Source organism: Astatotilapia calliptera, chromosome 13 (genome assembly GCF_964374335.1).
Source record: "Astatotilapia calliptera chromosome 13, fAstCal68.1, whole genome shotgun sequence".
NCBI lineage: Eukaryota > Metazoa > Chordata > Actinopteri > Cichliformes > Cichlidae > Astatotilapia > Astatotilapia calliptera.
Window position 1 is genome coordinate 27826687 of NC_137434.1, and position 18530 is coordinate 27845216.

The following is an 18530-nucleotide window of genomic DNA, read 5'->3' on the forward strand; positions in this document are numbered from 1 at the left end:
CCGGCTTACTGAAAAGTTTTTATTACAATAGAAATTGAAAAAAAAAATGTATAGAACAAAATCCAAGAATGTGCCTAAAATAATTGATGCGTCCTCAGCAGGTGAGGAAGGTCATCCCACTCCTGGAATAGGCACTCTGCCAGAGAGAGAAGATGGACGGCATGTTGTTCAGTAGGAAAAAACACATTTAAATTCCTGTCCAGAGTGTATTTCTGACACAAGGTACAGAGAGATTTGCTTCAAATAACTTTTTTTTTTTTCTGGGGGGGGTCTGGTAATAACTGGTTTGGTAGCAGAGTAATTGTTCTTTTCCTGCAACAAAACAGCGATTCACAGACGCTTTCTTGTGACAACCAAAATCACAAACATGACTAGTTACTCAGTACCAAAAAAGACCTAATGGTTTGTTTAAAATAATATAAAAATACCTCCCCACAACCCACATTTGTGCACAAAAAAACGACTGCTGTGGGAAAATCCTACCTTTGTTAACTTTTTTTTAAATGTCACATTTGCATTCAACTGAACTTTGATTCCTATTTCACAAAAAGCAAGGAATGCTCGTTTTGACTCCGATGTGGATCGGTGAGCATGAAGGACAAATTAAAGTTATTGATTCAGCAATCACTAACTTTAATCTTACAGGTTAAGACATGTACAGAAAAAGTAAAACATCTAAACCAACACTTTAAATTAAGAGTATTTTATGCATTAGTTATACGACTTTTAACCCATGAATTTTTAAAAAAAAAAAAAGAAAATAATCAGCTGTGGAAAAGTTGTGTAAGTTTCTCATTGTGTACATACTGTGTGTCTGTAGTTGTATCTTCTAATAGCCTCTCGGATGTGACAGGGCTGGATCGCTCCGCTGGGAGGCTCCACTGTAGCCGGACAGCTCTGAAGCACAATCATGAGTAATAAGTATTAACACAAATACAACAGAGGACGCAATGGAATGTTTTGGATGTTTCCTTTAGGAACGTGGAGTTTTCCATGAGCTGAAAATGGTCACCTTGTCTTGTGTGTTCAGAGACTTACATTTAGCAATTAGCAATAACATCAGTTATTATGTACATTAAGAAAATTAACAGAGGAGTTCATACTCTACATCTGCACAGAAGACTTTCTCCTAAAAAGACACATTAAAGTCTGACTCGTCAAAAATTAGTACAATCAAGAGATTAATACAGCAAAATGTTTGTTATTGTCAGAGCATTTATTCATTATTTATCATAAGTCCTTCTAAAAATATGATCAAGCAAATAAATGTACAATAAATCACAACAATTATTGGCTACTTTAGTTGTACCTGGGGTCCAAACTTTAGACCCATTTAACCCAGACACTCCTGCTTAGATTCAGGACTATTAACATGTGTTTTGATCTCTAGAGTTATACTGAATCTCAGTGCGTTTCATTTAAAATGAAAACCACTGGTTTGGAATCATACCTGCAGTGACTTCTCTGAGAACATTCATCATACAAAACAAACATTTATGCACCAGATACTTAATAATAATTTACAAGTTAAAAAGGATGTTTTACAGGGTGTATTTGTGCAGCCAAAAGTCCCTTAATCCCCCTACTCTGCGGCATCCTTTATTCCACGGTCGTGTCGATGACGATCTTTTGTTAAGCACACTTTATATAGATCTCATGTAAGGTTGTGATTCCATTCTGTTGACAAAACCTATCCAGAGGCAGACAAACGCCTTTGCTGAAACCTGCCGCCATAATTAAACTGCCTTTGTAATTTCTCCTGTGCCTTCATGATACACACAGACATTAAACTCATAGGAAACTGCAGCTGGGACTCACCTTTTTACGTTTCCTCTGCCTCGCCCTGCCATCCACACTGCCGTTACCTTGTAGGACGGGCTTTGACGAGTGTGAGGACCCTGGGGTGGAGGGAGGGGTGGCTTCAGGTGAGTCTGGATCCTTCTTCACCTGCTGGGGAGGAAGACGAAAGACAGATGATATTTACTCAGTAATATTATGACGGTAGCTTTAGCGATTGATAGGTCTCAATGTGTGATGAAGTGTGTGTATGCACCTCAGCATGTGTGTTGTAGTGGATGTAGCTGGCAGAGATCACATGACTGACTGGATTAGTCTTTGCTGTCATTTCCTGCTTCACCAAGAGCGACAAATCCACGATCTGAATGAAGGAAAAGCATTTTAAAACAGGGGAAAGCTTTTAAATTACACGCACATATGTGAAGTAATGAGTTAGTTACCTGGGCAACAGTCTCATAAGCGAGGTATGACAGGATCTCCATGGCCATGCTGTTGGGTTTCAGCTCCAGGCTGCTGCAGTCGAGCCAGTCCCGAAACTTTGAAGCTTTCTTAGCTTGGAGTGAGCACAAGTAAGCACACACGACAAGAGGTCAGACGGGCTTAAAATGCTGAAACTGATCCTGAATCAGGTTTTTACCGTACGTACCTTACGTTTTTAAATTTAGAAGTGAAATAATCAGCTGATTATTCAATTGGTGAACTAACAGGATAAAAACACAGTCCACAGCTTTATTTGCTTATTTATAAGATGCCCATAAACCATGATTTAGAGCACAGGTAGAGTCCGCATTAAAAAAATATACGCAACATCAAACCGACATGAAAGCAAACATTAGCAATAAAATGTAATCCTTTACTCCTTTTGTACCTATGACAGAATCAACTTCCTGAGACAGATACTAAGTGGGCCGTTTAAAATCTTACCAAAGCTGAGCTGTCGACTCTCACAGAACTCGGCGTACTGAGCCGGGTCCATATTCCGAGTCTGACGCTCCAAACGCTGAAGATTCAAATACACATAAAAACACTTAAAGTTAAATCTATAATCCCAAAAAGTTTCTCCCACTGAAAACATCCAGATGAGCAGAATCAACTTTTTGGGAAATCTTTATCCGGATGATTGAGCATGCGTCAAGGCGTTTTAAATCTATAAGTTCATATATGTGTCATTTACTTTCAAAACAGCCCTACTAATCAATCATTTTCATGCAGACATCGATGGGCTCTGACCTCCATCCTCTCCTGTTTGATGGGGTCTATTTCCTGACGTTCTGCTAATGACAGGAGTTCACCGGTCTGATCCATCCACACCAGGAAGTCCTGGGCCAGTCGCTGCCTCCGCTGGTTAGCACCAGCAGGACCTACAGCACCCAATTTGTTCACAAAAGACAAAAAAAGAAAGAAACACTTAAGATTAAAACCAGAGCTCAGTATTCACTTGGGTTTTGACTGTAGCATTTGAAGCTTTTTTTTGTACAGTGGTTTCTGAAAACGTTTGGATGCTGTAAAAATATATATTTTTAAAGATCTGCAAATTATTTAAAACCTATATGTAATTTAAGGTATTGCAAAAACAACATATCAAATGTGGGAACTAAGGTGAATTTTGTATTGTGCAATGTGCAATATGATAATGTTAAATTTCGCCTCTGTCAGTGCGCCCCAGGGCGGCTGTGGCTACAATGTAGCTTGCCATCACCAGTGTGTGAATGTGTGTGTGAATGGGTGGATGACTGGTTGTGTAAAGCGCTTTGGGGTCCTTAGGGACTAGTAAAAGCGCTATACAAATACAGACCATTTACCATTTAAGCCAACAAGACGGGACAAGACCATGTTTTCCAGTGTGTTGCATCACTTTTTTAAACAGAAACGTTTGGGAGCTGACGAGACCCTTATGTCTGACACATAATTGAAGTTCTTCAACTTAAAATTGGCTTTTTTTTTTGTTCCATAATGTGACACAAGTGTACACAAGCTTAACACCCGGACTTTTTAACTATAGTGCAATGCTGATACGATTTGACATCGCCTTGCAAATGTTAGTAGTAGCAAATGTTAAGCATCAATGGTGCCATTACAGATGTGAAGCCAAACCATCACATATATCACTCAGCCTGTGTAAGAGGAGAGCGACCACATTCATAATGAGCTTTAAATTTTAACCAATCAGGCCACAGCACAATTCTGCATCAGTCCATGTGAAAGAAGTGTGAGCCAAGGAAAAAAACAAAACAAGTTTTTTCTTATTTAAACTATTTAAATGCTCTTTTCAAGAGTTTTAAATTCTATTTGTGGATGCAACAACAAGCTGAATGACTCAGAAGTGCTCTTGAGCCCACGCATTGATTTCCACTCCAAAACAGGGTCACAGGGGTTTTATAATAACATTTAAAAGGTCTCTGTGTGTGTGTGAGGCTCTGTGTATACCTGATTCTGCCTGTGTGTCTTCATCCTCAAGAGTCTTGAGTATTTTGGATTTATAATCTCTAAACTGGAGATATTTTAATAATCTCGCCAACTTCCTCTGGTCAGTAGATTTTGAGGCATGAAGATAAAGAACAGAAAAAGGGGAGAGGAATTAGTTATTTCAAACCTTAAAAAACAATAAAGGAAGAAAAGATTCATGGACATACAGTTTTGAATATTTAATGTTTTTTTGTTCACGTGTGCATTTTGTACCTTGTCTCGCCTCATCAGGAATAAAATGTCCTCAGGTGAAATAACCCTCGAGCCACGCAGAGCCGCTCCCTCGCAGGCCTGATGCAGCTGAGAAATAAACCAATTACTTCAGTAAAGTCAGAAATGAATTGCACTTATGCTTTAATATAATTACATTTAGGTTTTTTTGCTATTCAGAGGCTCCGAAATGAGACAGAATCGTGGATTTTTACAGCCACATCAGTTATACATGTAAGGGTTTTATTTGTCTGATGTGCTTTACTATTGTTCAGCCTGTAATTACCTCTTCAGGTGGTTTAGGCTTTGATCTTGAAGTTTGAACAGATAACTGTTACAGCGTTATATTTGTTATGTTGTATGTTACCATAGTAATGAGTTGTGTGTGTACAATATCCTCCACCAGCGCTGCAGTCTCTTGCAAAGGCCTGCGAGCGTCTCCCAGAGCAAACCTGAAAATCAAACACAACTATAATCATAGTTGTGCAGAGCCTTGCAGAGCTTCCAGTGCGTCAGTCGAATCTAATTACACTGCCACGTGCTAAAGAGCTGCTAATTGTTAAAGTCTAAAGTCATAACTCATTAACGTTTCTTAAACATAGCGCCGGTTGTGCTAACAGCACTCATTTTAAACTGCTGCTCTGAAAGATCACTTCTAACGGGTTACTTCTATCATTTTCCATTAATGAAGCCTGCCTCTTACCACCTTCACAAAATTAAAATTACTGTATTTATACACTGTTATTTAAAAAGGTAAATATATTACATAATTAATCATAATAAGTAACAAAAAAGCTAAATATATGGTATGGATTTTTTTAAAGAGTGGATTTCCTGCAGAGAAACATACTTATATATTCTAAGTATATATTTTGTACATTATAACAGCTATAAGAATAGTTTTACAGCAGTTATATTTATTCTATCATCCATCCCTTTTTAAAAACCATTTATTCACCAAAGGTTTCAGGGAGGCTGAAGCCTCTTCCAGTTGGACAAGAAGCAAAGTACTTTATTTACCAAACAAGAAAGAAATGCCTTATAAAAACACAGAAATTTACCCAAAATAAATAAATTATGAATAACACATCGTTACTAACTATACAACAGCTAAAACCTGTGAATGGTGAGATATTTTATTAGTAATTTAAAGAGACATACAAAGATGCTCACATTCAACACTGTCATTACAGGACATTACCTTCATTTTTATTCTCACCATAAACCACTAACACTTGCAAATAATTAGAAACAGACTGGCTTGTTTGGAAGGGTTACCAGGAGAAAGCCCCTTCTCAAAAAAGAGAACATGGCAGTCAAACCACAAGACTGGAACAATCCCGTTTGGACAGACAAGACCAAAGTGAAGATGTTTGGCAATGACGCACAGCACCACGTTTGGAGAAAGCCAAACAAATCAAGTACGGGGGTACCTGGGCACCTTGCAGCCATTGAGTTGACTGTGAACTATTTCAAAGTATTCTGGGGTTAAGTGTAAGGTCATGTCAGATGGCTAAAACCCGACTGAAACTGGGTCATGCAACAGGACAATGATTCCAAGCACAGCAGCAAAACTACAGCACAATGGCTGAAAGAGACGAGAATCAAACTGCTGTAATGGATCAGACCTCAACTCAAGTGAAATGCTGTGAAGAATATGACAGACGGAGGAAGTCATACAGAAATCAATTAAATCAAGTTATTGCTGCTAAAAGTGGGGCGTACTTACTTTTTTACAGGTACTGTAAAACGCGCTGTCTCAGATGACTTTAGTCCTTTAAAGGATGCGTCTCACACATTACTTTAAATACCTTTAATTGCATCCAAATTAAATGTAGCTGGATATTAAAACTTGTTTTGGTACTAACTGAAACATAGCAGGAGAAAAATTAGCAGATACTTTAAGTTGGTAGTGAGATTCAGTTCAGCTCAGATTTGTTAAAAATCTGGTGTGACTGCTTGTTTATAAACATTTTACATAAGTAAAGGAATCTTCATAAGATGAAAAGCAGTTCTTAATCTGTACGGTATTAAAGTTTTAAAATTTTAACTATTAACTGTTACTAAACTAAACAAAAACATGATTTATTGTCTAAAAACAAGGCAGAGCTGAAGTTTTGGTTACTTTCCAAATAAACATGCAGCCAGTAAATGTGTCTGTGTATGTCTCTGTTTCTCTCTCTCACACACACACACACACACACACACACACACACTCACACACACACACACACACACACACACACTCACACACACACACACACACACACACACACACACACACACACACACACACACACTCTAAGGTCAACAGGCCACACATACACCTTGACCACAATTTGGTCAAAACCTCAATTTGCATCCAGAAAGCCACTTCCATGATGGCAGACTAACGTAAACCCACATCCTGGAGCGCTTTCCTTCTCTCATTTCTTCTCTTTCCCACTCTCTCCTTTTATTTCTCTATGAAATACAAACACCTGATCGCCACCCCCACCATTCCCCTTGCTTAATCTCTGCCCCCCGGCCCTTTAACCTGCTCCCTGATTGGTTGTTTGTTGCTCTGTCATACAGGTGAGAGAGGTTTTGGTTTGGGGTTGTGGGCAGGTTGGCCTCAGGTTCAGAGGTTGGCTTCAGACTTTAGGTTGATTTTAGGTTTTGGGGTTTAGTCTGGTTTTAGCCTCTCTGACCACCAGCATCACCTCTCTGCAGCCCACACAAGGTGAGTACAGCAAAAGACACACAACACAAAGGAGGCTGCAGCAGGCATGTGGCTTCTTTAGAAAAAAAATCCTTCAGTAAGAATTTAAATATGACAGTTTTACGTGTAGTACTTCTAAAAAACCTAAGCAGAAAAAGTGACTTCATATTAGAAACTAAGTCAAAAAGTAATTTGTTATGGTACCGGAGTTGTCCAGTTGTTTTTAACTTTAACTTTAACTAACAGTTTTAACTAACAGTTGCTTTTAACTGTTGTTTTTAACTACATTTTTATTTTTAAAGATCTTTTTCCACTTTCACTGATTTATCCACTAATTATTTCCTCGACAGGATGATTTCAGAAAATGGTGAAAAATGCCGATTATTTATTAATGCTGAACCTTCCTGATTATTTCTTCTTTTCTAACTAAAAGGTCCAAAATCTAAATATATGGAGTTTCTTGTCACTTAATACAAGAAAATGTGATTATTTTAACCTAAAAATAAACTAATAATGAAAGAGTTGCTAATAAAAACTGATAAAACATTACATTCTGTATATACTGACCTACTGTCACTTACTGTGAATTTGTAGGAATGTTAATTAGATTTCTTTTTTTTTTTTCTTTTGTGCAGAGCAGTACTTTTTTCCATCAGTCATATTGACTGGTTGTGAATGTAAAGGTTAACTAAATGTCTAGAGACTTCAAGTCTGAACTGATTATCACTCGTGGCTCATGTCTCTGGATATGAGCCATTTAATTTCATACTTTTATGTTTTTGTTTTTCGTTTGTTTTGCTTGACATAAAACCAAATGTTACTTAAAGTTATACTTTAGCAATTAAAAAAATTAATTTCTTGAAATTCTTCTGAACTCTTTGTACAAATGTGTTATATAAAATATTGAAATGAAGGGCTATGTGCTGTTTTCAGGCATCTGTTTTGGATTTGCAAAGTGTCATTAACCACAATGCTAATATTGTGGCTCTCTCCTTTAAAAAACAGGTTTCCATGGCTTCAAACAGTCTGTTCAGCAGCCCCAGCCCAATGCTGTACTGGGGTGAGACTCCTTCTCTTTGTTTGTTTGCGTGTGTGTGTGTGTGTGCGTGTGTGTGTCTTACATCATGCTCTGTAGCTCTGGGATAAAATTGATCCTGGAAGCTGGACGGTCTTTAGAGCTGGAGGGGGCGGAGCCAGCCATGGGACTGCTCATAACCACACCCACCTGATGAGAAAACCAAGACAGAACCACATTAAACTAGAGAGCAAAATTAATTTACAATCTTTTGAGTGAAGAAAAGATCTAACAATATTTTAACTTTTGTTCTCTCTTTAAATATACTTTATTGACTATAAGGTATACTTTGACTATATATAGTCAAAATATACTATATCTTCTTATATCATCTATTGACTGTACAAGAAGAGAACACCCCCAATATAAATGTCTGTGTAGGTTCTCAGTCATCAATGTCATCATAAAAGGCAGCTGGACCTCTTTAGGATTTAAAAGCAGTTTCGCCTCTCAGCCTCCTGAATGATTTCTGATAGCAGTGTTGAATATTCTACTAAAATCAGAGCGTGTTATAGTTTTCTTCTTTTCCCCCCTCCTTAATAAGGAATGAAATAAGGAATCTCGGTTAATTCTGAAAGCCTGCTTTGGGTCATTACTGCAGACTGAAAAGTCATTCTGTAAGCTAGTGTTCTGGTGTATCCACAGGCATGCTAACATTCATGCAGCTCCAAACACTCTGTCTGTTAATGCCGGCCAAGTTAATGCCAATAAAGTCCCAAGCTGAACAAAGTAACATTCATCTCATCTGCTTGAAACTTCTGAAAAGTTTCATCTTCAAGTTTAGTGGCAACGACCATAACTTCATTCACGCATGTGGATGTTATGTGCCGTCCTTTTCACTGTCTGAATAGAGACAGAAACTCAGGTACCCTCAGTATAGAACAGCTAAAGCAGCTCCAATTAGAAATACTGCAGCTTTTTTAGCTTCTTTTTTTATCCTGATCGTTGCTGCATCTGAGATTGATCCTCCTGCATCATGTTTTTATCTATGTGAAGGAACCTGCTGGTTCATGTTACGGCTTTGTTGCACTTAGTCTCTACTTTGACAGATGTGTATGTGTGTCTTCTTTATACAGTGTGTGTGTGTGTGTGTGTGTGTGTGTGTGTGTGTGTGTGTGTATGTGTTTCAAATGAAATAAATCACAATGCTGCACTTGTAGTTCACTTTCATGTGGTTTTAGTATTTTGGGATCACTTCATCTAAACAAATCAGAGCACAACAGAAGCCGCGCCAAGAGCCTAAAACAACAAAATAGCAGAACAGAGCTCGGGAGAATAAACACAACGTCCTAACACACGTTCACACACATACATAAATATAAAAACACACATACACACTCCTACAGTTGGACAGGTGGTGTGACCGCAGTAACTTCCCCTCCGGCAGTAAAATATGAATAATAATACAGCGCAGTTCCCTCATATTCAAACACTGCGGCGGCTGAAACACAATGCAGAAAAGAAACAAAGGAGGGAAAGAGGAGGGGAGGCGAAGAGGAGAACCAAAGACACATAGAAAAGCATAAAACAAGTAAAAACTCTCACCAGAGTCTGTCAGAGAGACGCTATTACTGTTAATGTTCTGGTTTTCTTCTGTTTTCGGCGCGATTTGATGACGCAAGGGACCGCGAGGGTGTGGTAGTTGTAGTTTTCTACATGTCCTGGTCGAAAGGCGCTACACTCCAGCTATGAGCTGTTAAATACAAGGTTAGCAGCTGAGATTACAGTTGAAGAAGATACACAGCTTAAGGGGGAAGTGTTTATACTCTAATCAGTACTCAGAATTTTAACATATCCACCATAGCGACACAGCTTTAACAAAATATGCTGTATATCTTTGAGCGCTCTCCTGCGGCAATCTCACTTGTATGGAGGACCAAACGGTCCAAAATTAAAAAGTAAATAAATGTATATAATTAGTAATGATTTTACAATACACATTTATGTATACAAATATAACTGGTGTTGGAGTTCTTTAGATTGAGGCAGTAGCTACAATAGCTAACCCTTTATTTAAATTGCCATCTAATATGACTCTTAATAAAGTCTGAATCTAAGACTGACTTCAGGAAATAAAAATATATTCAAGTCTAAAATGCATGTAATCTCAGAGAAAAGAACAAAAAATGAAAGACAAAATGGGATAAAAATGGACTTCTTTATTCCTATCGTTAAGATCCTGTGGTGAAGTGCCGCCTGTCACCATCAGCCAGCACTCGTCAACTGGATGAACAGGAGCTGAGGTGTCTCCACCAGTGCAGTACAGCTCCACCCAGAGGACTGGTCCCGACCGACAGCCCAAATTTCCTCTGCAGCAGCCTGCCTCAGCACTGGAGGTGTAATAAGACACTACCAAGAGCCTTTACTGTGAGTAATCTACATATACACTGGTGGTCTTTTTAAACCAAAATACAGTTTATTCATACTGAAAGAGTAAAAATCCTCTGTTCACAAAGATAAAAGACCTGTTACAATGTTTTTTCATGTCTCAGGTTGTTGCCCTGGGGAACGATGTGCCTGATGGCGTGGTTGTGACAGTGATGGCTGGCAATGATGAAAATGTTAGCGCCGAGCTACGTAATGCCACAGCCACCATGAAGCAAGGCTGTGCCCACTTCAACGACCTCCGCTTCATCGGCCGCAGCGGCAGAGGTATACAAACAGATACATGCAGCACTGTTACAAGTTATTCATACTTGTTTGTCAATAAACAAGAGGAAAGACTGCAGCCTGCCATCTTTACCACCTCTGTCTACACTGCTTACACTATTTGCAATTGCAGTGCCCTGCAATCACACAGTTAAAACATTTAGTTGTTGTTATATGTTTCTTTTAAATATTTGAATACCTGTAAAGTTAGATCAATAATCAAGCTATGGAGCCAGAATTAATTAACTCTAGTTAATTAATTAGTTTCTTAATCAATAACATCAGAGCAAAACTGAGTAAAAGAAAGCAAATCATGTGTAATCATGAGCACATTTAAATAAATTAAAAAGCCATAAGATTTAAAAGAAATAAAGAACACACTAAATACAATTAAGAGTATTAAAAATACATTTAAATATAATAGAAATAACGCTGGATAAAGTACATTAACAAGTGAAAAGTTTTGAGCAGTCAAAGCAAAACAGTGAATAAGACAAAAAAATTTGATTCAGTTAAGTAAATAAAAACAAAGTAGGCAAATGTATATAAAGTATACTCAACTAGTTTCATGTGTACATATGTTTTATTATCGTTTTAAAGGTAAGAGCTTCACCTTGACGATAAACGTGCTGACATCACCTCCTCAGATCGCCACCCTACACAGGGCCATCAAGATTACCGTGGACGGACCACGGCTGCCCAGACGTTAGTAAATACGAGTGAAAACAGTATGATTGGATCAATTCTGAGGTGATCCGGGCAGGTTTTAACATTATTTCTTCTGATCTCAGGTCAGAGGCAGAAGGAGATGAAGGCTGGAGTTTTTAGGCCCACCAGCAGCATCAGTAGCAGCACAGCTTCATCAGGTAAGACATAAAATGTCACAGCAAGAATGACACAGCAAGGCCACTGAAAATTAAAAACTATGTTGTTCATTTGTAATTTTAGTTTTTAGAAAGAAAACTTTCTCTTATGAAACAGTAGTGGGGCGTGGTCATGCTCATGTCACATGACAGCTGAGCAAACAACAAAAGAAGACAACGAGTTCTGGAGAAACACTGATGTTGATGCTTCTTGTCTCGCTTCAGAATGCAGATCCTTTCCTTCCACCTCTCTGTGGATGAATGAGTCCTTTCTGGGCCCAATGACCTCTTTGGCATCTTCATTCGCTCCTACTCCCAGAATGCACCACCTGCCTGCTCTCCCTTACTCTACCCAACCTCCTCCATACAGTTCCTATCTGTCTTCTCCTCCTCCTCCCCCCGCTCCGCTCAGCCACAGTGGTCCATTCCAGGCCGGCAGCTTCCACTACGGGCCCAACCAACCATTCCAAACCACAGGGGAGGACCGCAATGTTGTCACAGCACTGACCAATTACATTGAAGGGGCATGTCTTTCCATGAGAGGGGAGGAGCCTGTTTGGAGACCTTATTGATGATTGGATTTATTATTTTAGCATAATGTAAGCATTTAACCCATTTTAATGTTTTTCTATCTTTTTTCTTTCTTTTTTTCTCAGAATAAATCCTTAAACCTACATTCTTGATATTTTGTAAACTGTTATTTATTAAAACAACATTTGTATATATTGTGTTGAACAATGAATAATAAAAAAAAGAATTCGATAGTTGCTTCTCACGCTCATTTTTATTAGATAAAAAATGATACAAAAATAGCTTTCACTATCAAAACAGTTAAAGTAGTATCTCATTACAAACCTCAAGAAAACAAACAGCATTGGGGGCTGTTTGTTTGTTTCACTGATCATAAGAAATTAGATGTCATAAATACTTGTTCATTAATACAGAGGGAAATCAAAGTTTAGACAGAGTTATCAATCAAAAATTGAAAAAAACAAAAACGTGCTCATGTGTTCTTCAAAAGCCAGAAAATATAATTCCATTCTTTAAAAGTATAAAGCAATCAATAACAAATTAAAAACATTTTTTAAAAACTGGTTGTGAATTAGCAACCAACTTCAGTGCATTAAATTCAGGAAGTAAAATAAGAGGTAGAATAATGTTTAGAAGTGATTTAACAGTTCACACAAATAAAATGTGTTGAATCATTTATAAGAATAATAACAACAGCTATTTAAACTAAACCTGTTCCTCATGTTTGGAGCGGAAGGCCACTCAGTTGATGACTGGCTGTTGCGACCTCAGTTCTGCATGGTGACAGATGCCTGAAACAGGTAAAAGAGACGTTCATTGACCTGTAGGTAGTGTTTAAACTTATACCAATCACGTGTGCATCACATTGCTACAGAAGAATTTTGTAGTTGTACATTTAAATGACTTATTTAAGTGAATAGTTTTAATTAATAAAAAATATTCAATCAAAAATTATTGAAAACCTGGAAGTGGAACTCTTTCTGGTTGTGCCTTTCTGTTAAACTCCCTTACTCTGCAGTTTAATGCATTTATTTATTCAGAAGAAATAAATGTATTTTTGCCACTCTGGTCTAAATTTGAGTAACTTTTATGTTGAGATTAAACGTCTCTGTGAATAATAATTTAAAGGTTAATAATATTGTTTCAGGAGAGACTGTCGACCTGTAAAGCATTGAGTTCAGCCACCCTCCTGCTCCACTCTTCTTCGGTCATTTCTTCATCTTCTCCTCCTTCATCAGTATCTTCATCAACCTGATGCTCTCCTGAAACACATGTTGCAAAGATAAACACAGCAGCGGGCAGAAACAGAACAAATGCAGCAGTCATACAATACGACTACTGTTTTTAAGTGAACTCGCACCATTGCAGGTCAGAGTGGTGCACACCCAGTTTCCACAGGCGCACACACACTTGTTGCACTCCATCTGAGTTTCAGCTCCATCCTCAAAGACCTCGTCTTCCAGAGCACACTCTACACACATAAAACACAATGTAATAAACACAAGAACAGCTAACTTTCTTGTCCTTAAAAATATAAAAAGTTTCAGTTTTCAGTTTTTAATAAAAATTCTTGTAAAAGGAACAGATGCTGTAAAATGTGTGAAAATACATTGAAATAGTCCAAAATATGTGCTCTTCTTCACATTATCCAAAACTTTGCTTGGCTGATTCTAGCCCGTGAGTCTTGTGTTCGACACTCCTGATGTAGATCATACATTGAGTTAAACATACTTTGCCACTAAGTATGTGTTTGTGTAATTATATGTTCCTTTTTTGTTTGTTTATACATACATCCCCAAGTAGTAAACTCTTTGTTCTTGATTGTAAAGTGCAGTAAATAATAGTCTTCAAATGATAAACAGTGTTAGGATAAATCCAAAGCTGAATACAATGGAGAAAAGCAAATAGAAATCTTATAAAAATGTCAATCACACAAACACAAAAAGTGTTTGTTCAGTTTCATACTCTTATTTTGCTGCTTGTGTGTATGCATGTTTACTTCTCTCAGTTGGGTGGTAGGTGGGCGTAAGACAGTTGATAAACTCAGTCAAACTCAGCTTCCAGTCAGCATTTTCATCCGACAGCTCTATCAAAGCATCGACACACAGAGATCTAAGAAAAAGAAAGAAGTAAGAGACAAATGACTGGAGAAGTCTGGATATGGAGTTTTAACAGCCATTTAATTTCTAAAATGATGTGCAAAATGTGTGCTGCAATATACAAACAAAACAACAAAACAAAACGCGAAACAATTAGAAGAACAAACTCTCAGCGATGAAAAAACGAATACCTCAGCAGCAGGTTAGTCTGCAGAGTGTCTGAGTATGTGATGTTGAGTGCCGTCTCATTGTGCTTCAGGAATCGCAGAAATTCATTCGAATCAAGCTGTGAATCCCCATCATCATACGCCTGTGACACAAAAACACCATCAACAACTGCATTCAAAATCTTTTACCTCTTATTCACAGATATTCTCATATATTACTCCTTCTCTAACTAGGAAGTGAATATATTAAGAATGACTATGCAAGCAGTCAGTGTCAGAATCCATGTAAGTTAATAAATGGTTACAATAATGGTATATCATAAGGCTGAAGCTATGCAAGATAATAAGCTAAAATGTATCATTTCTTCCTACAAGTGACTAACAGATACATTTGTAATTATTATACAGTGTATGAAGTATTCACACCTGAAAATATGTCTGAAGGATGTCACCGGCTGATGTGTTTGAGGCCAGATCTTCAGCTTCTTTCTGAATCCACTGGATCACTCTCTCTCTCATCCAGTCACGATCAGATAGGAAACACACGACTGCAAGCGTGAAGCATGAAAAAGAGACCGGCTTTAGACAGCCACTCAAATTTGCTGAATTGTGTAAAAATGTGAAATATTTCGTGACTTACTGGGGCTCACATTGGCCTTTGTTGGTTTCTCTGCAAATAGAAACACACACAAATCCTTCATGACTGCACAAGCTTCACTCAAAGCTTAAAGAGTTTGTGTTTGTGGAAACTGACCCAGACAGTGTCCTCTGTGCTCCACGTGTATCTTGGTCTGGGTGATGCAGGCGTCTCTGTGCAGTTCACAGTGATTCCTGTAGGATTTTCCGTTGCTGCCACACACCCAGTGCTCTGACATGTCACACTGCTGCAAAGGAAATAAAAGAGGCTTGTCAATAGAAGATTACCAAAAAATGGTAGCTGCAGAAATATTACCTGCAGCCTTTCCCTAAACTAATACAGACGTACACTTTTACAAGTACGCATGTTTGCTAGTAGTCACTACCTTTACCTGTAAACAGCGACAGACTGGTTCTCCTCGGTCAGTTGATACACACTCTCTACCTGCACCGCAGAAAGTCCTGGCACACACCGACTCATCCTAACACAGAAGAACACACAGGGACAAAGACATTGTCATCACAGTGAAGAGAATTGGGAAGAGCGGAGGAATAATTTGGGGTGGGTGTGCTCCACATTCCAGATGGTGACCTTTGACCTTCGTCTGAAAGGCCACATGGCACGTTGAATGATCATGAATTTCTCCCTCTCTCGCACACACAAACACACACAGACAAAATGTATTGGAGCAGCTGCGCAGCGATGCATCTCATTTAAAATTTTGTCTTCTTCAGGACTTTTTCATTGTTTATAATTTAAAATTTAATTTCACCACCTCCATTTCTGAGTGAGACAAAAACTGATTTATCAACAAATGTCCATTTAAACCCAGTTACATATTAAAGAAACTGAAAGAATTAAATGTGAATGTATAGAAAATAATATATTAAACACCAAATTAAGATGCAGTTGATAAGTAAAATGTTGTTATAACCAATGTAAATATAGGCAAAGCACTGTTATAATATATTGTAATATTATTAAATATTTATATAAATATTATTTTAGGCAATTTTAATAAACTTATTCAAAAGCCAACATTTTGGAGGCAAATGAGAAATGCTGAACAAAAATGATTATAATGATAAAAAATAAAAATAATAATGATTACCTGTGAAATATTTTGTTTTCTTTATTATATTCAGAGTCTTGTATTGTATTTATTTCCATCCCTGTACTGATTACCTGACAGCAGGTAATCAGTGCAACATAAACTCACTAAAACAGCTGAAAAACAGACGAGATTCAGATGATAATTCTCAGTAAGTTCATCATGTTTATGATATGACAAGCCAAGATTTCCTTTTCAAAGTGTTCTTAAAGAGACAGTGAATAAATACTCAATACACAGAGGAACAAAAAAAACATTTTTTATTCCCAAAGCTCTACCATAAGGACATCTTAACTCAGGCTCCAGCAGTAATCTTCACTTTGATCTGAGGACAGACTTTGAAATGAAAGAGGACTGCACAAACTCGTCATTTAAAAAAAAAAAGTTCTCTGTCTTCACTCCCAGATTGTTCTACACAAAGACACAGACGGGTGCGCACACACACACACACACACACACACACACACACACACACACACACACACACACACACACACACACACACACACACACACACACACACAATAGGTACATCTGTCGCCTGTGGCTGTCCAGCTGACACCTGCTTCACTGAAAACCTGCTGTTAGCAACCAGCTGACGGTACGGAACACACACACACACACCGCAGTAATGTTTTTGGTGTAATTATGAGTATATGTCTTATTTACTTTGTTTGGCTGCAAAACAAGTTTCTGGATTTGTTCTCTCGTTCTCTCTTTTATATTTTCTCTTCTCTTTCCTTCCCTTAGTCAACCTCATTATTCTCTTCTCTAACAATCCTGTTCTTCTTCTGCATGAATATTGTGTAGATTTTCAATTCTGCAGTAATCCACTTTTCCCTCAAAAGTCCTTTTGGATTCTGTTCTGTCTTTTTTGTAACATTTTTGTATTAAAGTTCTGGTTTATTGTATTTTTTTCATTTTTTATCCCGATGTATTTTTATTAATTGGCTGTTGTGTACGACATATACATTTAAAAAGACATGTTGGAGTTACTCTATTCACATTTTTCAAAAAGTGTTTTTATCTCATGATTGTTGAAACCTTTGAAGTAAAGTAAATTTTAATGTGTGTCACCATATGTTTTTAATCTTCTTTCAAAGGTAACTTAAAAAAAGTTGCCATGGAAACTTCTTTTGAAACAAGCTTACTCATAGCAGAGTGTGTTTTCACCAAAATTACAGGTGGAGGGAGTGCGAGACACACCTGAGGACCTGTTCTATATTTCTGTGGGTTTCTATGTTGCCTTAAAAACATTTGCACAAAACACATGCAGACACTTTCCTAAATCATGATTACCTCAACATATGCAAGCACACACCTGCCTGTAAACATCAGCTACTAACTAGTGAGTATTAGCAACAACAACAGTAACAACAAAAGCTTTTTTTAGTGTAATATTAAACATATTCTCATTAGTACTTAAACATAATAGAGCACTATAATTATTCCGCACACCTCTCAATTTCCATTTTATCAAAATAAAAACAAAACGACATATCTTCAGCAGTGAGTTTACCTTGGAAAGGGGAGAGGAGGACACAAGATGAAGGAAGAGGAGGAACTGCAGCAGGAGCACAGAGATGGTCAACATCTGAAGTGGACAGGAGTGGAACAATCATGATGCTGTCCAACAATAACAGAAGTAAAGCGGCACTCTAATGCATGATACCATCAGTAATGCTACTGTGAAAAATAAAATAGCAGTGAAGACTGAGTCTGATCATACTTTGTTCAGTAATTGCTGCAATCAGCCTGTAAGAACCAACTTGCCTGTACCCAAATTTCACTTTATAGCGAGTCTGTTCAAAGCTAAACACCCAAACTTCCAAAATGTCCTCATGTACCTGCATAGATGATGAGTTTATATCCAGCAGTGATCGGTGAAGACTCCTGCTTTGTTCTGCTGAAAAATGACAGCATGGTATGAGGAGAGAGAGAGAGAGGGAGAAGAGGAGGAGGAGTGATGCAGGAACAGAAAGAAGACCAGCTGTCCAGAGTCACCCCCACCCTTCTACCCCCCCAAGCCTCAGAAACACATAAAAACCCACTTGTCTTCTGTGGTAGGAATGATGAGTTAAAGGCACGCAACATGTTCAGACAACTTTAAACAGTGACTGACAGATGCAGGAAAAAAAGAGTCACTGCTGACAAATTTCAGTAAAAAAAAAGTGCCACTGTTTTTTTCACAAATTATATTTATATGTATTTATGAATATAGATT

The 18530-nt window shown here is 37.8% G+C and overlaps 3 protein-coding genes across 8 annotated transcripts; 1 reads left to right on the forward strand and 2 right to left on the reverse strand.

Annotated features, from left to right (window-relative positions):
• Window positions 1–5: 5 nt before the first annotated feature.
• supt3h (SPT3 homolog, SAGA and STAGA complex component) lies at window positions 6–9913 on the reverse strand. Of its 6 annotated transcripts, none has more exons than XM_026189904.2 (12): window positions 9795–9913; window positions 8296–8399; window positions 4841–4925; window positions 4477–4563; window positions 4225–4321; window positions 3028–3158; window positions 2722–2797; window positions 2238–2350; window positions 2054–2158; window positions 1819–1947; window positions 808–897; window positions 6–136 (listed from the first exon to the last, which is right to left on the reverse strand). In XM_026189904.2, the coding sequence occupies exons 2-12, from the start codon at window positions 8385–8387 to the stop codon at window positions 95–97; spliced, it is 1047 nt and encodes a 348-aa protein (XP_026045689.1). In that variant the 5' UTR covers window positions 8388–8399; window positions 9795–9913; the 3' UTR covers window positions 6–94. The 6 variants fall into 6 exon arrangements, with proteins under 6 accessions (XP_026045689.1, XP_026045688.1, XP_080144299.1 ...); XM_026189903.2 differs by having other exon boundaries at window positions 1819–1950; XM_080288173.1 differs by having other exon boundaries at window positions 1819–1950; window positions 9584–9838.
• runx2a (RUNX family transcription factor 2a) lies at window positions 8936–12523 on the forward strand. Its single transcript, XM_080287874.1, has 6 exons — window positions 8936–8978; window positions 10426–10616; window positions 10742–10901; window positions 11499–11603; window positions 11690–11764; window positions 11987–12523. Exons 1-6 carry the CDS (start codon window positions 8936–8938, stop codon window positions 12331–12333), a joined length of 921 nt encoding a protein of 306 aa, XP_080144000.1. The 3' UTR covers window positions 12334–12523.
• A 3-nt stretch (window positions 12524–12526) lies between these two features.
• LOC113035172 (follistatin-related protein 1-like) lies at window positions 12527–18278 on the reverse strand. The gene is made up of 11 exons (XM_026190512.2): window positions 18154–18278; window positions 17826–17900; window positions 15587–15676; window positions 15313–15442; window positions 15199–15228; window positions 14985–15106; window positions 14583–14701; window positions 14292–14404; window positions 13653–13763; window positions 13454–13554; window positions 12527–13083 (listed from the first exon to the last, which is right to left on the reverse strand). Exons 1-11 carry the CDS (start codon window positions 18157–18159, stop codon window positions 13060–13062), a joined length of 921 nt encoding a protein of 306 aa, XP_026046297.1. The 5' UTR covers window positions 18160–18278; the 3' UTR covers window positions 12527–13059.
• Window positions 18279–18530: the final 252 nt, after the last annotated feature.